The following is a 21321-nucleotide window of genomic DNA, read 5'->3' as shown; positions in this document are numbered from 1 at the left end:
TCAATCCCACATTGGGATTTCTCACTTTGTCCTAGAGCCCCAAACTAATGCCCCCAGCACCTGCTCAGCCTAATGGTGCTTTTAACAGGTCTGGCAATTAACAAGTACTTAGTATTTGGCTAAAAGGTTTTTGAAAAGGTTTTGTTAAACAATGTGTGGCCCTGCATTGACAAAAACACAAACAACTAACCAACCTGCTGCTTCTAGTTTAATACATGAGCTGGAACTATAGACCAATTTCTAATTTAAAGTTAATGCAGAAATGGTTGTGTTAATTCAGTGTGATTTACTGGTGATAGCAATAAGAGGTTTAGTCAAACTACAAAGAAGATCTTCAGAAGATCATTAAAAAAAAAAAAAAAAAGAAAATTTAGGCCATTTTGGCAAATGAGAAACCTTTAATGGACATAAGAGCATGATTACAAAACATTTGCAAATGCATATTATGTTATTTATTTAGTTTATTTTAGGTGTTTAGTGCTGCTGTTTTGAGTACTACCCTGGAAAAGAAACTTTTAGCTTATTAAAGTAAAAATACATAGAATTACCTTCAATTAGATCTGATGTCAGTTAATGATTAAAAACATTATAGTCCACTTCACTTGCACATTCTCATAACATAGCCTTGTAAAGGGTGCAGACATGTGTGTTTATTGCCCTGGTCAGCTCATGGTCCCCCAGGTCAAACTGGTGTGTGTCCTCTGGTCCACTGCGTTCCTCTCTGGGGCGCACTGTGTCCCCTCTCTGTCTCCTTTCGCATCCTGCTTACTCAGTAAAACAAGTGCTTATTATAAAAGAAAACAGCCCTGAGCACCTCCTGGCAGCTGCAAAGCCACTACAGCTGCATTATTTAAACATACACATAGTATTTAGAGTTTACGATGGAATTCATTCAATTTACTTTACTAAATGATGGTAACATTCTTCTTCTTCTCAGAGTGTATGTGTGCTTACTTTGCTAATAATTAAAAATACAAAAAAAAAAAAAAAAAAAAAAATCAGTGTTCACAGTAACTACAATAAAAAGTAGGTTGAGAGAAGTTTGAGTCACTGCTCTAAAATATTAGGACCAACGAGGCCTCACTTGACACCAATCAAGTCCAATTATATCCTTGATTTTTTTAAATGATTGATTTTATAATTGTAGCAATTACGTAAATCACTTCATTATGTGTATTTCAGCTTAATTTCCAAAATATAAACAACCAGGTGTTTCTCATCATCACGTCCAGAAGGATGTGACAAAGAAAAGAAAAGAAGAAGGCTTTTGTCAAATACCTTATAATCTGGCAATATTATGTTGAGAAACATACATTTTTAAATACGTTTTTGGGATTATATGAATGACAGTATTATGACAATTCATCAGAAATGTGCTAACATTGTATATGGCTTGTTTCAGGTTCAAAGGTCACACAAAATGTTGAATGGACTGTAAAATGAACCACAAAAAAAGTTATTTTTCTGTCAGCTTTTTGCAGCATTTTTGGTTACTTTTATTATACTGTAGAGGATATACTTGGTATTCAGATTTTGTAGTTTCAAAACATACATTGCCATATTATCAATGTTGTGATTTATCTGTAGCTCTAATATAAATTTTAATGTATTTCTTATTCTGTAAAGCACTTTGAATTACTTTGTGTATGAATTGTGCCTTGCCTAATACACAGATTCTGACATCATTTGAGAATCTGTGTTGGGTTAAAAAAACCTTTTTCTTATTTCGTGCTAAATGATCAGTCGTCACATTTTTATATAGCACTTTCTACCTTCAAGGCACTTACATCGAGGAACCACTCATTTATTCACACACACATTCATACAACAGTATACACAAACACGGGGTGAGGTCTGTTCTTCTGCATTCATCTCAGTGGATCTGCCTGCTCTACCGATGATGTTTTATGTTGAGAGTGGGATTTGAACCACCAACCACTGTATCACAAACACTCTCCCAACTGTGCTGCTGTGGCCCTCTTCAGTTGGTGATGCAATATTATATGGGATCACAGCGCTGGTCTTCTAATGCTTCAGTTTGTTGACAAATCCACTTTTTCACTGTCTCTAAAACTGAACAAGCTCACAGCACCAATCTCTGTTCGTGACACTGCCAAATGACACATCATTTATAATAGACCCTGGACACAATCAGATCTGTATCATCTCACACAAGGAGCCAACTGTCTTTTGTAAACTTTGCCACGCACCAGGTGGGAGTGTGTGTTAGCAGACGAGGCACGCTTACAGCCAAAGTAATATAGCATCTTTCCACTGATGAACATGATGATCCACATGATGAAGAGATAAAAGGGAAACTTGTGTCTAAGTGAAGTACTCAAATGCAAAACATAGATGGAAAAAACAGGTCCTCATAAATAACTGATCATAATTTATATTGCTCCTTGTTCTATAATTCCTTCCTAATTCCTTTGAACATGTAAGAATGTTTAATATTAATAGTAAAAAAAACAAAAAACTGTTAAGTGTTTGAATTGTATTTCATTGTCTTTACCACAGCCAGATTCAAATTTGTACCAAACATATGTATCATGAATTAGAAATGAGGAAAAACACAAACATAAACATGGCTTCGCTGTTTATGTCAAGCTTGTGACAAAGAACTTTCATGCATACAGATATTCTAATGAGGGCAAATTCCTATTTGTATAAAAAATAACTATGGGTTGTCTAAACTTTGCAGGTTCAGTTTATTCACTTGTGATTACAACAATAGCTGCATTTTAATTGCAGAGGTGGGTAGTAACTCGTATCCATATTTCATATTTCAGTGTTTCACAGCGTAACAACACTATTACTTGGTATTACTAGTGGTTACTCTTCCTACTGTGATTAGGAAAGTGATGAAAGATTTTTGGTGACAATTATAAGGTTATGAACATTTGTGTTTCTTGCATCATTCCTTCAAATGTGATTTTGTTTTTCTACTTTTTGTGATCTACCCTTAAGAGCAGATGTTGTGCATTACATAACGTTTTACAAGATGTCAAATTATAAAGCATGTTACATCCAGACGGCTACTCTTACTCAAATACTTTCACAAAATACTTGTTACTCTTACTTGCCTATGTTAGAACTTCATCACAGCAAATCAATTTAAATACCATTATTGCTTCTCAGTGAGAGGGGTAGTGTTATTTGGGCTTTATAGTAAATATCCCTTGAGGAGCTTTAGTAACTGTCCAGCCATTACAATTCACTCAATACTATCACTTGATTATTTGTCCCACTTCAAATCAATTGCTTGTTGCTGCTGCCTCATACAGCTCACTGATGGGTGGTATAATGTTTGCATGATGTGAAATTAGGGATGGGCATTCGATTAAATTTTCTTAATCGATCATCGGAAGAATTAACGATCGATTATCGATTAATCATTAACGTTTTTATATTAAAATGATCATCATTATTATTACTATCTGCACTACTAATCTGCATAAATAAATTCAACTTTACGACATATAAACCGTAACGACTCTAGAGCCACATCAGAAGTTTGACATTATAATGTGTTAAATTCAGTTTGCACAACTCTCACAGAAACGAAACTTAAAACCGCATCGTTAATTTGCATAAACTAAAATAAAACTACAGCTCTTGTGTCGCTGATGCGGTTCAACTTCTGTCGGATTAAAAGACATGACTCAGGTGAATACAGGGGTGGGAGGTGGGGACTCGTCATCGCGCTACTCTCACCTAGCAAAGCTTTTTCCCTCTGGACACCAAAACATATGTGCTGCTTTGTACACTGTGCACATGGCCTCACACTTGTCCCGAACACAACGGAAAGCGTGGAATTTCTTGTACAAATCATCGTTAAATACACATTTGTGCTTCGGTACGTTGCAGACTGACCGACTGTGTGTCTCGCTCCTTCTGAGTGCAGAGAGACACATGTACGGACCCCTGTTTGGTCACGCTACGCACAGTAACCTACATTCGGGTTGTCGATTAAAATCAACGTAATCGATGAAATTCTTAATGATCAATTATCGATTAATCGACTAATCATGCCCATCCCTATGTGAAATTATTAAGAAATTGTTGATTATACCCAGTTAGATCTCTTATCTTATATCTCTGATCTGATCTCTGAGCTCAAACTTTTAATAATAGTCAAATAGTTTAATTTGGTCTGTAAAATTACATCCTTCTAACACTCACATTTTATTAAAATCTCACTGCATGTCTGCCATTACCGCTTTTTATTTCAGAGTATCCAGCTCACTTTCATATCATATCAGTGGTTAAGATTTTGTGTCAGGCAGATTAGCCAATCAATCAAGGACAGGCATGGCCTGTCCAGATCAAAACAAATGTGTCCGCTTACGAGGAAAAAAAATAAGGAACAAATATCACACAAACTAAAAAATATTGCAGGTTGTTAATCTGAGGTGAGATACATTAGTTTCACATGTGTCACTGAAAAAAAATAATCTTTGCACAAACATTTGACTCGAGACGCGAAGGAGGGTGTGGGGACCAGACTGGTATCCCTCTATATAAAAAGAGAGCTTATTTAGGATTTTCCAGGGAAGGTAAGAACATGAGAATAAGACTATTTGCCGAATGTCTTCCCACACTTATCCTCTCCATTCCATGCTACTGTCCAATTAAAATCAATAAAAAGTATGAAATACCACAAATTAAATTGATAAACAAGATTCTGTGACCGCTAAATATGTGGCAATTTAGAATGACTCACTGCACTTCTGCTATTGACCCCTACTAACTGGAGTTTGGCCTGCAAATTTTTTCCCCTTTACTATTATCATTATTAGCCAAGCCGCCACATGATGATAATGTATTATATTTCATTCAGACTTTTTAAACACTCAGTAATCTTTAAAATTATAATTTTAGCTGAAAATGTTAGGGAATTTACATCTTTAAAAGTCTGAAACCACTGAAAATCTTTCACTGTTACTGATTGAAGTGTATTGCTGTTTAACAATATAGCATTATAAAGGGGTGCTAGCCAAAAAATGTAGTTCGATTTACCTTTGATATCCCTTAATTATACATAAGATGCAACCAACGGTTGCTAAAAATAGGTTTAACACTTACTTAATGCCAATCAGCGAATAGGTGATGTTATGAAGCCTGGAGACACTCTAAAAAACAGCTCCGACCTGCGGCTCTGTCTAAACTTGTTCTGAATCCTCTCAGCGAGCATTAATAAGGTGTCAAAGTGAGCAATCTGTCATGGTGCAAGGACCTGGCAGATGGAGTAAGAAACACTTGAAAGGGTGTTGCTCAGAGGCAGCAGTTTATGCATTTACTATACACAGTTGGAGGCTGCCAGGGGATCTTTAGACACTTTTTACACAGGAAACACCATTTAAAACCATTAGAGAAGCACACCAGGGTATCATGAATTTGGCTTTGTTTATGGTCTGTTGGTACAGTAATAGTGAAAAATAGGAGTGTGTTTATAAGTGCTGCTACTATATTAAAATTGGAATTTGACTTAAGGAAAATGTTCAATGCTCGATACCTACCTACCTTTTGACACCATAGTGACAGTTAATACACAATATAATATAATATAATATTCTCCTAATTCCGGCTGTTGTAATTCGGTTTACATGGGACAGCAAAGTTCTATATGGACTACAAAGCCCTTTTAAATCCCCCCCAGAGAATCTCTGCATTCTTGACTTGTTGGTGTACACCAGACCTGTGCATAGTGTCGTTCCCAGGCCACATACGGCCCTTTGGTTGACTCTGACTGTCCCATTTAAGATAATCTGAAATTATAAAATAAACATATTTTATAATTTTTATAATTTATAATTTATGACATTTTTTTCTTTGCTTAGTCATAACATATACTCTCACCAGTCTTACCAGCTCTCCTGGTGTACAAGAACCCTAAACAAATACGCAAATCAGACTACTTTATATCATATTTTAGCAGCCAAACTTTTCTCAAATCTTCCATTAAAATAAATTTCACACTTTACCGAAAGTGCCACCACATAGAAAGTGTGGCGTAATAACATTAGAGCAATAGTAGGCAGAACTGAAGAGGGTCAATAGAACGGAATTTTCAACACAAAATAATACTTTCTTTAAATGTATAATATGGCCTTATATTAGTTTAGACAAAAATCAAGACCATTCTGAAATTATATTATCCATATAATAAAATGTATATAACTAATCTAACACAGAGGTTTGCTGTCTCTTTAGTAATAATAAAATACAACTATTATTATTGTTCCCAAACTTTACATTAATCTCAAACATATATTTATCCAGACTGACTGCAAAGCAAGATAATTATATTAAATGAACATGTAAAACTATTCATTATCTGCAAACAGCTTCCTCCCACAATTATCAGTTCAAAGTTGGTTGGATCATTCTTGTTTATTAATATGAACCCTGCCACCTCACACAGTAAATATAAAGTGATCATTCAATTAGGCAATGCGTTGAACCTGACTCATCATTTCTACTTGATCACACAAAAATAAAGTCACATTTCTCACAGATATTGGAGCTGATTATAGGAGTAATGACTCATAGAGATATTATTAGGTTGTTGACTTATAAAAAAAATAATAATAAAAATAAAAATCTAAAAAGCCATTAAATGCTTTATGCGCATTTGTCACAACTTGTTTCCTGAAATAAAGGGAGACAAACCAGAGCTCCAAAAAAGCTATTTAATCTTAAATTGAAGTTTTAGCTTGTCTGTGGTTGTACACTAGCAGACGGTTATGTTTTGTTTGTTGTTTATGAGCAAAGACAGGTGTATCCATTTAAAATGATACACAAAATTGCAAAAAAACATGTAAAGCAATTATGAAGGTGCTGCTTTTGTCTCTCAGTACAATGGGCAAACCCAGCTCTCAGAAAATATTTGATTTAGTGGTAAATGCACTTCCCCTTATAGCTCTTGTTGGTAAAGAATAACAAACAAATAAGGTTATTGTTGATTGTATCTAACTGTTAAAGCTGACCTACTATGCAAATGAACTTTTCAGAGCTTTTAATCATGTTATAGTTGTTTCCCCTCACCATTTACGCAAATGTTTGAGCAATTTTTAATAACTCCTTTCCATTTTCACTGTCACTGGTATACGCCCACTGCTCTGTACTTCGTTCTCCAATTTTATGTTCTTATTTCACAGTGTTGTATATTAATTTTGGGTTATTTAAAAAAAAAAAAGCTATCGGAGGTTTTGACAACTTCACTCCTCTTTGTTGTGATGACATTTACGGTGATGGCAGCTCCCATTGGGCAGCACAGTTTTTTAAAGTGGCAGTCAGTGGACTTGTTTCTTTTAGTAAATTGTTCTAGGTGAAAATTGCTATTTAAAATGTCCAAACTAACTGATCGGCAATGTCATAGATTATAATACTATATAGCAGACTTAAGCACAATAGGTCTTCTTTAAAACAAGTTAATCTATTCAGTTGTTCTTGGCCCGTTTTTCAGATAAAAAAAGGAAAACTATTTTTTTATATTACAACTTTTCTCTGAAGAGTATCATGAAATCTCAAGGTTCCATTCTCTTTCTTTGAGCATTTTGACTCTGGCGTATTACTGTATGACAGACTCTCACCACGGCCTTATGCTTTGGCAACAGGTGCACTTTAATTATTACTTTGACAGATCCTTGCTCTGTTTTTCACATCTGTCTCAGAGCTGGATCCTAAGAAGCTCCTCTCCCAAAAGACAAGATGCACAGATGTCGACACTCACACTCCTTCATCCACAAAGACATGTTTATCCTCAACTTGATTGCATCGTCTCCCTTTTGTCTGGATTAATTTTAGCTCAGAACTGGCTAGAATTATGAATTATGTATTACATTTCTGGCTTTATGTCTGTGTACATGGACATGGGAGGCCCAGCTTCAATGGTTATCTTAGCTTCAATGGAATAGAAAGCAGTTTATTTTCACTAGGTACAACATTCGATCAGTTTATTGCCTCACCTTTAGTACATATAACACATAGTAAGAGTGGCCTGGGCTTTGGGTTTGGTGTTTTTCTACAAATATTTTATGCAGTGGGATGACTCTAAATTTACAACTGTAATATCGAACTATGCAACGTATATATTGACAATTGAGATGTTGGGAAATATTAAATATGAAAATATTGAGAACCTAGCTCATTCAGTGCAAATTTCTGTATAAAACTGTAATATGGTTGAATTTGAGGGGACAGATAGCAAAACTGTATGCAGTGGTAATTGGAACATGAGTAACTATGTGTTTATTTTTGATCAGCAGTTATTTCGCATGTATAATATTTATTATACTATATATATTATATTATCTACTACCCCGCCTTAATAATCATATTGGTGCCAGATGTTATAATATAAACATTTGCAAGGTGTTTGGACAAACTCAGGAAGTCTATTGTAAACACATTTTCATTGCTCCATTTAGCTGCCCATAGCCCGGTGCTCCTGTGCTGCAGCTATAGGTGAGTTATGCATTATGTCCTGCTCATTGACAGTATCTTGACTGGGTGCCATCTGTGCCTGTACTCACTATGTGCAGCTGAAGAAAGTCTCCGAGCCCGTGGGTGCTCTCCACTCGCACCAAGATGGCGTCCTTCTGCTGCGTGCTGAAGCCCACGGCCAGGCGGTCCGCTCGGGTGCTAGGACGCTCGTTCGGGGCCCAGGTGTAAGTGATGAGAGCCCCTCCTTTACCGAAGATATACGTGGTCCCAGCTGGGGATAGGGAGAGAGAGAGTGTGAGAGGAGGGGAAGCAACAGAATCAACACGATGTGAAGAGATGATGAAGTGATGAGAGATCATGAAGAGAACCTGTGTCTAAATGTGTTGCTGCTCATTAGCAGTCCATTTTAAGGCATATGGAGCAGCAACTGTGTCAGAGCTATTGTGTGATTATACCAAATTCTGCATAATTTGAATTGATTTCGGGATTAAAAAATCTATGTATGTATGTATGTATGTATGTATCTACCGTCATTATTCCAAAATTAATTATTATTTTTTTTGTGGATTTTTATGATTATTTAGGTGCCATAATAATTGATTGAAGTTGGAGTCTCTTCATGCTTCTCACTTTCAGTCTCACATTATCCCAAATCTTATATCTCCTAGCAATGAAGGGGGATGCACCGGTGTTAATAAGTTTTACATGTCTTTAGGATCTGTGTGAAAACCGGATTCGCCAGGGCAGCTTGCAAATGAGACACCTCTTGATGATATGAGCACTATGCAAACTTTTCTGTCTTTCACGTACAAGTCAGAATTAAACTGCAAACTTTTACATCTGCTGAGACTAATAAAAATAAATAATAATAATAAAGTAGGTGAGAGACAGAGGCAAAAAGGGACAGTGTTAATGTTCACACATAGGCAATAGCAGGAAATGTTGCATTCTGTATGTTTTCTTTGCATTAGAGCACCAGGTGGTATTGACTTTTGGTGGATTTATAAAGCTGCTTCCCTTCTGTAGTATCTCTTAAACTGTATACATAGCCATGGTCCAGGAGTTGAATCTTGATTAATTATTGTTGTTTGTGGCGATGCATAGCCTCAACAATGGGCATTATTGCTTTTCTAAATGTTGTGTCTGACCAGTTTCTATTCATTATCTTTTTATGGAAAACTAGACGCACTACAGTAGTGAGAAACCTATTAAAATGCCACAAATTAATTGGACTGCTGCAATTTTTGTAGACTGGTAGTCTTGACAAAGTTCATTATATTTCCCTATAAGCGCTGCATTGGTGTTTCAGTGTGAGGGGAAATGAGGAGAAATTTTAATGAGCCATCACAGGATTTACAAGCAATGCTGCCTTGGCAACCATTAGTACGATATCAATAGTTGCCACATTGACCACGCAAGATTTACAACCCGATTCAATCTGAACATTTGCCTTTGTATGTGTGTATGGATATGCACAGAGGCTAGAGAGTCCAAAGCTTCTACTTGGTGTTTTATTGAACTACATGCACAACTGAGTATGACGGAATTACAGGATTCAGGCTAACTTTATAAAGGATCTCATGGACTCCAAAATTAATCTGATATGTTGTACAAAGAATAGCATGAATTTGCCCTAACCACTGTATAATTGGATTGTGATGTCTTGTAGCTAGTCACCTGATCATCACAGTCTTTCCTTTTTGGGCTTTTCCCTGATGGGAAATCATCTGCCTCATATAGCATGTAGAGGTTTACTCATCGCTGAATTAAGTAATATATTAAGTAATGTTATAATGTCTTTCAGTAGATATTCTGTTAGTTGGATAATGACGAATCTCCTTTCAAGATGTTATGTGATCATTATTTTTATAATGATCCTGTAATTTGGATACAAAAAAACAACAACACAAAAACAAAAACACATCTACATCTTAAGTAGCCTAAATAAAGCAAGAGGAAATACTTAATTCTTAATGAACAAATGATGATCATGATTCAGGCTTAGTAACTACATAAAGGTTAGGAGTTAAGATTAGAGTATTAATGAAGGGTTAGTAACTACTAAATTAAGAATATAAATTAAGGACATACTAAGCCTGAATCACTAAATTAATTATGTCTAATGAAAACAACAAGCTGCTGTGAAAAAAACCCCCAACAACTCCAAAACATTTCTATAAATACCTTGCTCTTGTACTATGGGGTATAGATGGGAGAGCTATAGCTGCGCTGCTGTCTTTATCGTGAATAAAACATGTCCGCCTGGCACACCTGAACTCGCACATAGACGTGTTAGAGCCTGCATAAGTCATAGCACTCTTCATTATTCCTTCCCCTCTCTGTCGCCTTGTATCACCACTCATCTGCAGCATCAAATAAAGCACATTGTAAATCAGTCCGGTTGGGATTAGTGCTATAAAGCTCTCCTTTAAAAGCAGTTATCTCTCTACAGCTCTATCGCTCCCTCTTTTCCGCCGTGTGTCTCTTGGGAGCGCTCGTCTCTTATGGCCCAGCGATACATCTGTGCTGGAGTTAACATGGCTCCCTGGGAGATTGGCACAGAAGTGGGGACTGTAAACCACACGCTTGTTACTGGGGAAGCCTCATAATTAAATGCACAATATATTGAAGAGGCGTTTTATCACCATCGCAAGTGCAATGTACGAGTGTTACAAGCACTATACTAAGCAGTAGACTTCAAATGTGAGGGTTATGGGTCGACAGAATCCTTCACACAGCAGCCTGGCCTATCCATGGGTCACTATAGCTAATCATTGGCTTCATCGTGAGCCTAATAGACCACCAGGCTAATATTCAAGCCCATTCATTACAAACTGTGACACTCACTGTGCATTACAGTGATCCAACATGAACTAGGAACACCAAACAAGTGCTGCAGTATTCTTTTGCTGCCTAATATGTCTTATCTACTAGTTACAGATATTTACACAAGACATCCTTCTCGACGCAACCATTTCGTTTTTTCAAGTCTGGCAGTATAACTGTGCTCTGTGTATTTATACATTGAAAAATGTTCTATTTCCAATAAATAACCAAACTGCATTTCTAAACCCTACAATAATGGTGTGTACAAAGTGTATTTTAACATGCATACACACAAACAATTGAGCATTTTGTGTACAATATTTTCATGCCATAGAAATCAAATGGGATCACTAGTCCATGCAACAATAGCAAAGCGTTTATTTGAACATGCATACATTTGAGGCTTTATTCCCTGAATCGTTTTCTATAAGAATATTGAACTTGACTGTCATCTCCCTCCAGCTCTTTGTTCAACAACTGCACCAATATGGATTATCTATCTGTGCCAAAACGCTCGCTACCCACTCACGACATGCAGTCCTTTTCATTTGCGGCCTGCTGAATACACAAGATACAATGTGGCACGGTGGCTCATAGGACTTGCAAAACACAACCGGAGACACTGCTGCTAATTTGCATAATGCACAACAGTTTTGAGTGCAGCAGCGATGGCCTGTGTTAGCCTGCTGTCACTGAGGAGTATAGTGAGGCTTAAGTGAGACGGTGATGAAGGAGATGCACCATGGGTAATATTATGGGGCGCTTCATTTTTGACTAAGAGCATACACTCAATGTGAATCACACAAATGTTGGCAAATTCTGTCGGTGGTGGCAGAAGAGAGACTTGGAGGGACAGGGAATAGGTATTTTTAAAGGGCTGTGGGAGAGTGTGATGCCTGGTTGAATCATATGCAAATGACAGAGGTTTAAGTTAAGTTTAAATTAGCAAACATTCTCTAAAAGTAAGAAGAGTTTTAGTTCCTTCTTTTAAGAACTTGTTGGTAGCTGGGGCACTGACAACTCTGTGCATTGTGGTCAAGACAGTTCAATGTAATAAAAAATAGCAATTAAATATTGTTTCCTCATCATTAGAATATTGTACCAAAGTGAAATTGTGATCAAACCCCTTGTTGAGGAGTTGGATGATACTATAATTTCAGACGAAGGGCAGATGCCTGTATAAAGCTATAGAAGATTCACTGTTTTTGAAAGAATATTCCAGACTTATGACTCACAAATGTTGAATCCTATCATTATTTGCTAAGGATTGGGTCTCCAAACTTGTCATATTAACATTAGGCCTTAATTTCAACCTACATCAATCAAGTTTTGGGGTTGAATAATAGCACCACATTTTGAAGCTATTGCAAAAAATGAATTTCCATTGTGTTTATTTTTTGCTGACAACAAAGGTTAAGGTTAAGGGCCCATTTTATTGCAACACGTTCCATAAGGAGAAAATAAAAGCTGTAATATACGATCACAATATACGCCACAGCCAGATACCAATGTAATTGTGACATTAACCTGTCCATGAGATATTTTATTTTTAGAGTTCAAGTTTTATGTGCATTGTAATTGCATTGAAATCTAAGATTGTAGTAATAGTCTGATCAGCGGCACTAGGTGTTAGTTCCATTTTTGGTAAAGTACTTTTACTTGTGACTGTGAGTAATGTTCAAGTACTAGACCCCTGGAGTACTGAAGTCAATAACTTCCTCTGTGTGATCTACAGCTCACAATTTGCAGTGGAGGCTATTGCTGAACATAAAAAAGGCATTTAGTGCAAAACAAAACTGATCGATTACACAGATAAACACATTAATTTTTTAAGCAGACGTCATTTTGTGAAAATGTTGAATTATGCCTAAACATTAACTGAATTTGTTGTTTGAAAACTTAAAACATTTGACCACTCCCACTGACATTGAATGCATCTCAGGGAAATGATTCAAATGAATAGTGCCGCCCAGTGCCTCAACAAGACAGATATGTGGCTGTTGAGTTAAAATATGTTTCTTAAAATCCAATCTGGCGTCATCTCCTTAGAGTGGTAAATACGGCCATAAGACATCACATCAATCACGTCAATGTGGATCAATTAAAATTCACAGCAAAGATCTAGAGTGCATCTGGGAGACTCTGGCAGCCAGAGCAGTTGAACTGTTATTGCGTTATAGTGTATAGTCATTCTCTGTTGAACGATGGATCCGCTGTGTCAGGTCTAAAATTGCATGCCTGCAGCCCAGTGTGCCTTGGACGACTCCCCACCCCCCCTTTCAACAACGCAAAGCCTTTTCTTTCTTTTTGGCATTTCAATATTTGAATTGTGGCAAAAGAGTTCAAGTCAAAGGCAAGACTATGAAAATACTGCATTTTCCCTGGCAGCGCAGCACAAGTGACAGAGACATTGCTGCTTATTGGAACAGAATAGTTTTGACAAAGGAGGAGTGCTCTGGGCGCTGTGTGTCCTGGTCTCCAGCTCTGCCATGTTTCACATGTAGAGGAAAAAATGTGAAGTACAGTGCCAATGGCTGGCTCACAAAAGACTATCTCACAATGGTAAAGAATCTACCAAACTTAGTCGTTTGAAAAAGAGATGGATCATTTCAATGGGCTATCCCTCAATGAATAAATAAATAAATAAGACAGTGAGTTCAGGTATTAGATTAAAAATACATCAGTATCTTAACAAACAACACTGAAAATTGGCCTCCTAATTTTAGTGGCTCATTTTTGAGGTTTCCTGATAAGGGGAAGTTAAGTTAACTACTAAAGGGTAGTTAAATGATGGTGCTCAAAAAGGTAAATTAAAGAAACATAGTTTTACAGTTTACCACTGTATGACAACTGAACTAGAGGATACGCTTTAACATTACAGGGTTAACACTTATTTAGGCTGAGGTTGGTAGGATCACATTATCATGAAACTCAGATCTTTGAATCTCAAGTACAAACATAAATTAAGCTTACTTATGTAAGAGATGTTATCATGATATCAGGAGGATGTTTACCAAATGATCAGTGCTGTAGCATTTGTGCCACTTAAAATCATTTTGTTTTTCACCTTGACTAAAAGCATTAGCGATCAGGCTTTTGTATTCCCTATTCAGAAATATAACATAGTGACTCCTTGAAACGTCATCCTAAGTTTCACTTACTGTATACAGATACATTTAGTGTATGTAGATACATTTGAACAGGGACAATCAAGTGGGTGGCTGCTTTACTTATATCTAGTGCCCCAGATGTTATCCTTTTTCTATTTAAAGGGTAATTCAGGGTTTAAAGTCGAATGCCCTTCCTAACCATCTTGAGTGTCCTAGTAACATCGTACAACAATGATATGGTATCAATAATCACATTGCTTTTAGTTCTGAAATTGAGCCAGAAGGCAAAGCATTTTTATTTATACCGTGCATTTTATACACAAGGTAACCAATGCGTAATGCCGCAGCTTTAAACTTTCATATTACAATTTATGTAAAACATGTCTATTTTTCATACTAAAAAAACAACATCTGATTTGAAAATTGCTTTTTGTTTAGTTTTTTTTTTTTTTTGTTCAAAAATGCACAGTAAGTCCTTTGCTGTTCCCATACTGTATTTCATTATGGGTTCATTCTTCCTTATCAAGTGATAATTATTCTGCAGATAACAAAGCATAAAAAGTAGTTAATGTATTCTATTCAGCTCCACCAGTTTTTTATGAAACTTTCCATCTCGAGACCCACAAATCAAAATGCCAAGTGACTCACGACCTTACTTCAACCTGCACACTCCAGGCTTTTTATGGTTGATTTCTGAGAAAGCTCTTGGATTTCGATGGCTGTAATTTCGCTCCAATTTGGTTCTTTTGTTCCTGAACCATACCAGGACACTTTTACAGGAGATACTGAAGAATAGTTGAGAAAACTTGCTACTTGATATTTGTAAATAAATATGTCAACTGTACTCATAATTTCTCAACTCTCATGTTTCCATGGGCAGACAGTGATGGCTGAACTGCTTTAATTACAAGTTTATCTCAAACCTTCAGACCATAACCAGAGCAGTGCCAAAGCAGACGCATATTCTACAAGACCCCGAGCTCAGAATTGACAGGCAACAAATCTGTGTTTTTCACATCCAAATCTTTTTGGTATCCTGTTTTTATTCAGCGAGGATTGAAGCCTGGGAACAATGATGCCTTTTTCATTTAAGGTTTACACCCAGTGAAAGTGCAGAATTTATACATATAAAACAGCGAGGAAAGTATAGACAGCTGTTAGATTTCTTACAATGATGGAAATGTAGAAATTGAGGTTCTAGTTCAGGGGAAATTTCTTTTTCATATCAAATGAAAAGCCCTAACATCTTCAAATGTTAAATGTATTTCCTTTTACCATTCCTATCCACGGCTGAAGTTTGCATCTTTGGCCCTAACTGACAATGCTAAACAGAATGCAGAGATAAAAACAGGGATATACTGTTTCAAAGGTAAATGTTCTTTTGCTTTAATGTTCAAAAGGATTTATCACATTGTCAGATACGGACTACTCAGCTACTAGAATGAAATATACTTAAGCCCAGACTAACGTACTGGAGACGAGAGAAAGAGAGTCTGCCCCAGGGCAACTTGGGCTCCTGTAAACATGAAGTACTATAACAATGTATTATTATTGTGGCTTTAGGATAGAGCCTTTCTTCAACAACTGGTTTATACTTTTGTATAGAAAGTGGTTTTAGACTGTGCCATAAATCAAAATGTAAAATATGAGGTTCACTTTAGTAAGTAAAACTCTATTTGCTGTAATAACTGTCCCTTGCTAGTCCCTACAAGTTGTTCTTCCCAGTTTTGGTGGTGTTTGTGTGCTCGCCTGCTCCGCTATCATCCCTCAGGGTAATGTAATATGTGACCTGGAGAAAATCGAGCGCTCGCTGATAGACCTCACGATGGCCCTGTCCGTTTGCTTTCTCTGGCTCTCAAAAAAAAAGAAACAACAACAACTAGACGCTACATTGGATGATAGCGAGCCACTAAACAAGACTGCAACATTGATCTTAGGATAAAGTTTCTTCGGTTAAAGCAAGAGTGAGTGTAGAAATATTGAATTGTCCCGGAAGTCACAGTCAGTGTGAGCACCATTTCCTACAGTGTATCTCCAGAAGCTATGGACTGAACTGACAGGCAAAGTGCAGTCCATTTTTGAATATGTGTGAGAGAGAATGAGAAGGGAACAGGAAGTGGGGTCATGGCCAGTGAGGGCCCTAAGGGGACTCCGGGTTACGTGGTGGTCAGGGATCTCACACACTGCAAAGTAGAGATTAGTTTGAATGAGTGGTGCATAAATCATGTTTTGTAAATGAAGTGGGTGAAGTGGAGGAGCAGCAGTAGCAGTACACCCACCACCAGAACAGGACAGTTTGAGAAATCACGACACGACAGGGTTACAATGCCAACTGTGTGAGAGTGTCGCTTGGATGAAGTACTCAAAGTTTCCAAAGAAGGAGAAGTATTGTAACTTGATTGATATTGATATGACATGGATAGAAGTAAAACATATTTTGAGCATTTTTGTATCAACTACCAGTGAGCTCTATGACAAATTATAATGTTAGAATTTGCTGTTTGACTGTCAGATAGCTGACCTGGTTTATGGTTAATATTTCTTAAATACTTAATCACTAGGCCTATCCTCGTAAATCTGGCAAAGGGACTATGTCTTCTTTGTTGGCACAAATAACAAAAGTGAAATGATTTGTTCACAGGGGCTTCAGAATGTGATGTCATTATTTAATTATTACATTGTTACAAAAGTGTGATTGCTGACAGTTGAAAAGATTTTAAGCCATAATATTAACCTGATAAGGATCTAACATTTACAGATCATAAGTTTGGTTATTTCTTTCAAAAACAGTGAATCTCCCATAGATTTATATAGGCAACTGGCCTCCAGCTGAAATTATATTCTAAATTCTAAATATATGTGTATTACTTCCCTTCCCTACTACTATTTGAATTTGAATTGACATTTTTAACTTAAACGTCAATAGGTCATGAGATTCAACCTCCATAGTAGTAAAGTTCATCTGATCTTATGGGACATGTTTTACAATTTTATTAAATAACCATGGCAACCCATGATATTTCCTCTGAGTTAACAAAGATATTCCAAAAAAATCATAATGAAATAAAACCCATGTGTCACTGTCCCACTGTGAAGTGATTTTAATTTTGGTACTTTGTAACTAAGCTGTTGTTTTCAATTAGATTATTGAGGGGCAATAAGAGCTAGCCAAGCAGCCTACTGTATACACCTATTAATAATTGTGTTTTTATTAGAAGCATTCAGAAAACACAAACCAGAATCATGATGTCCATCTATTAAAAAAACAAACAAACAAACAAACAATTATATTTAATAAAATGTTATACTGCTCATTTGCAACTTTAACTTTTTATGTTCAATATATTGTTTCACTGCCAAATATAAGAAGTGTGATTCAGGAGTAAATGCTTCTTCTATTTAACCTCATAGCCCACTCATATAGTAATAATAGTTTTTTGAACATCCCCACACTATATATAGTTGAGTGTGGATGTGTTTCTCTATGTGCAACATAACGACATACATCTTTATGGCTCATTTAAAATGTAATAGCCTGGTCACAGACTCCAATGCCAACTTCCCCCTATTACAACTTTGAAGATTCATTTCATTTTTGTATTTTGCAGTTGCAGCAACATTTCCATTCCACTGTTAAATGACTTTAGAGGAAAAGTGAGTCTAAATGGAAAAATGTAAATGGCAAGACTCTTTACCAGATGTTACTAAGAATACCCATGGTAACTAGAATGGATGTTTATTTTCATGAGAGCACTGTCATAATGTGATACACAGACATTATTGGTGCTGTTAATTGTTTATACAAGATAATCTCCATACAGATGAGAATACAGGTGCAAACTTTTAATTAAAATGTTCAACTTGCCCTTGGGAACATTTAGGTTCTAGTTCCACTGCCTTATTTGACAAAAATGAAATAAATGCTGCACTTGCTAAAAGCAAAACTAAGGCATTTTGAGGTGAAAACACAATGAAAATAATTAGTGAGATTATCCTTGGGATATTAGTGGCTTTTGAAAAGTGAAACGATTTTTGTGAGGTTCTAGACTTAAGTGTTGCCACATATAATATGGTAAATCAAACTATCTATATATCTTTATCTATCTATCTATCTATCTATCTATCTTATCTTTCTATCTATTTATCTATATCTCTATCTATCTAAAGAGAGAGGGAGAGAGAGAGAGAGAGAGAGAACCGTAGCCCACATGTGATTTCTCTTTTGGCATCTGTCTCAAATCAAACCTTTCAACTGATGTGATGTGACGGATTTTTTAAACTGATATCATCTTGATCCAGTCCTTTCTATTTAACCAGGCTTGGGGCTGGGCACTCTCCAGTCCTCTGTACTTCCTACATCACGTTGTATAAATATATGTTAACTGCAGGAGCTCACTAAGCACTGTTACCTGTACCACACGGTATACGCACTAATAGAGTGTATGTTTAGAACGGTAGCTGTGTGCATTGCATCCGGGAAGGCGGCCTATAAATAGCCATAGCTGTGGGCTCATAGACGTCTTTGGATAGCCTTGACGCTCAAACGCAAATCCAGGAGAGTAATGGATGTGTCCGAAAAATCATACGTTCCTATTCATCAAAATGGCACTTGAGACTGTTCTCAAAAGAACAGGGGAGATTTTGTAAACCGTTACATAACCACCCAGTGCTGGTGATAGACAAATTGCCAATTACCATTAACCATGTGTGTAACGGGCTGGTTTACTGTGGACATGACTGGAATAGCTCTGTAGAAAACACTGGAACCCTACCTACAGGAGCATATCTACAATAAAGGTAATTGAAAATTTATCAGCATGTTCTTTGAAGTGGTTTTACTGTGGGCTTGTTTGATCGCAGCCTGTGCCGCTCCTGCAAAAAGCCAGACCTGAAATGATATAGCCTATAATAGCACAGATGTAATTCATCACATTTTTGGCCCCATTACAAAAAGTGCAAACTATGAAAGTCAGGCCTAAGAACGCTGGTCTGAATTTTCAAAGCGAAATGTGTTAAGGGGTAACAGCTTCACTGTCAGCGTTTTGAGAGAGCCAATTAAACTGTCATAACTATAATCCCATGTAAAGAAGACATCAATCCACTGCACTATTTAATTGATAGTAGATTAAGAAAAATGCTGGAGGCCTGTAAATATGTTTTGAAGCCTTCCTCTGTACCAGAATGTATCTTATTTCTTATAACAGACGATCTCATAGAAAAATACGATAAAAAAGATTTGCCTGGATGATTCACCGTGCCATTGATGTGTGCTTTCTCTGCATCCTGGAGAGCAGTGGGGGACAGGCCGAGCTACAGTGACACTGATGGACCGATAAAGGCGTGTAATGATGCACAAAGCTAGTATAAAGGATTCATTATGCATTTAAATTTCACTAGACAGACCCATCTCCCAGCAGACCCTCACATCACAGTTCAAAATTTCCCATGACACGACAACACACAGTCAAACCTATTAATTATTTCTATTGTGCAAAAATAGCGGTTATGGAGTTGGCATATAGGAGCAGCAGTGTAACAACAAAGGCCTTACCATGTCCCCCCCTAGTGAGGAAGGGCATCCGGTTTATGGCAATGGGCACCGTGCCATGTTTGTTGTGGAAGTGATGGACGTGGTGGGTGGTGCTGAGGCTGGATGACACACGTGCTGTCCCGGTTTGAATGGGGAACACTGTGAGCAGGGCAAACCACAGGAAGAGTCTAGAGCAGTACATAAGGCCCATGCCAAGGCTCAAGCCCGGCTGGCCCAATACAGGGGCGAAGGGTGCCGGCGCCATGGTGATATCAAATCCACATGCGTGCCAATCGGCTGCTTTTGAGTGGTGTTTGAAAACCAGTTAGCATGACAGTAGTGTTTGGTCTCATTCCTTTGCGAATCCTTAGTTTGGTCAGGCAAATATATCCTCAAAATGTAAAAATATGATAAATTTTTGAGGCAACTGAAACGGCAGCTTAAGTTCTTCTGCTCAACATTTTGGCTTTGAAAGTACAATGAGTTTATTCCAAACAAAAAAGCATCCAACAAAAGAGGGGCAGCAAATCCAGGTGGAGATTCAAGCAGGCTTCACCATATCTAGCAAAGAGAAGAGGCAGGACGTAGCTTCCTCATGTGACAAGAATTCTGATAAGAGGCTCCATCGCCCACAGGTACTGCTGGGGGTGAGGTGAAGACAGTGGTCCTCTGTGCAAGCACCGCAGCCGGGGGACATCCACAGGGACACGCCACATCTCATTAGCCAAAAAAAGACTTGATAAAAATAATCATAGATATAGTGATGCTGGCTAACGCAGAAACCAGTGCTTTTGTTCCCCCCTTAGCTGGAGAAGAGGAGAGAGCCAGCCGAGATAGGGAGGGGGAGAAGAGACTGCTGCAGCGCGCTAAAGAAAGAGAAAATCCACAAAATAAATAATGAATTTCAGAGCAGCTTCCCTTTTTGCTCTCAGCGGAAAGAAAGAAAAAAAAAAACCTGAGTACCCCGAGCTCTGGCGCAGATGTAGCGGTGTGTGTCTATTTCAAAAAGCGCCTCTCTCACGCTCCACCTGCTCAGTCTCATGCAGTAAAGACTAGTGCTGCATTCCCCCTCACCACCGTCACCAACATCACCGCTGCCGAGGATCCTACTCTCACTGCTTGTTTCCTTTCCTCCTCTCCTTGTTACCTTGTCCGGGTGCTGTTAACGTCGACAGGCCAGATCTCAAAAAGAAGAACCGTACCAGGTGACTTTTTCCAGCCCTCACATCCCAGCGATCCCAACGCCGCCTTGGACTGCTGCAGCGAAAATTATGCTAATTAAAAGCACCGACGCCTCTTTAATAGATCCAGCAGTCCCCGTAGAAAAAAATACGCCTGAATTGGAGCGTCCATCTAATCAAAGCGAGAGAAAAGCAGCTCGTTTGAAGAAATACTGTATTGAGA

The 21321-nt window shown here is 37.5% G+C and overlaps 1 protein-coding gene across 1 annotated transcript in view; it reads right to left on the bottom strand.

Moving 5' to 3' along the window:
• The window catches only part of LOC110158578 (neurexin-1-like), a 66713-nt gene that overhangs the window by 9990 nt on the left and 35402 nt on the right, over positions 1-21321 (bottom strand). The window contains exon 6 of the mRNA XM_055148809.1: positions 8541-8722. Coding sequence (XP_055004784.1) covers positions 8541-8722 — 182 coding nt within the window. The remainder of the gene's footprint in view (positions 1-8540; positions 8723-21321) is intronic.

This window comes from Boleophthalmus pectinirostris, unplaced genomic scaffold (assembly GCF_026225935.1).
Source record: "Boleophthalmus pectinirostris isolate CB_2022bp ecotype Guang Dong unplaced genomic scaffold, ASM2622593v1 HiC_scaffold_12, whole genome shotgun sequence".
Classification (NCBI taxonomy): domain Eukaryota; kingdom Metazoa; phylum Chordata; class Actinopteri; order Gobiiformes; family Gobiidae; genus Boleophthalmus; species Boleophthalmus pectinirostris.
The sequence above is the reverse complement of the archived record's forward strand: the minus strand, read 5'-3'. Positions and strand labels throughout refer to the sequence as shown.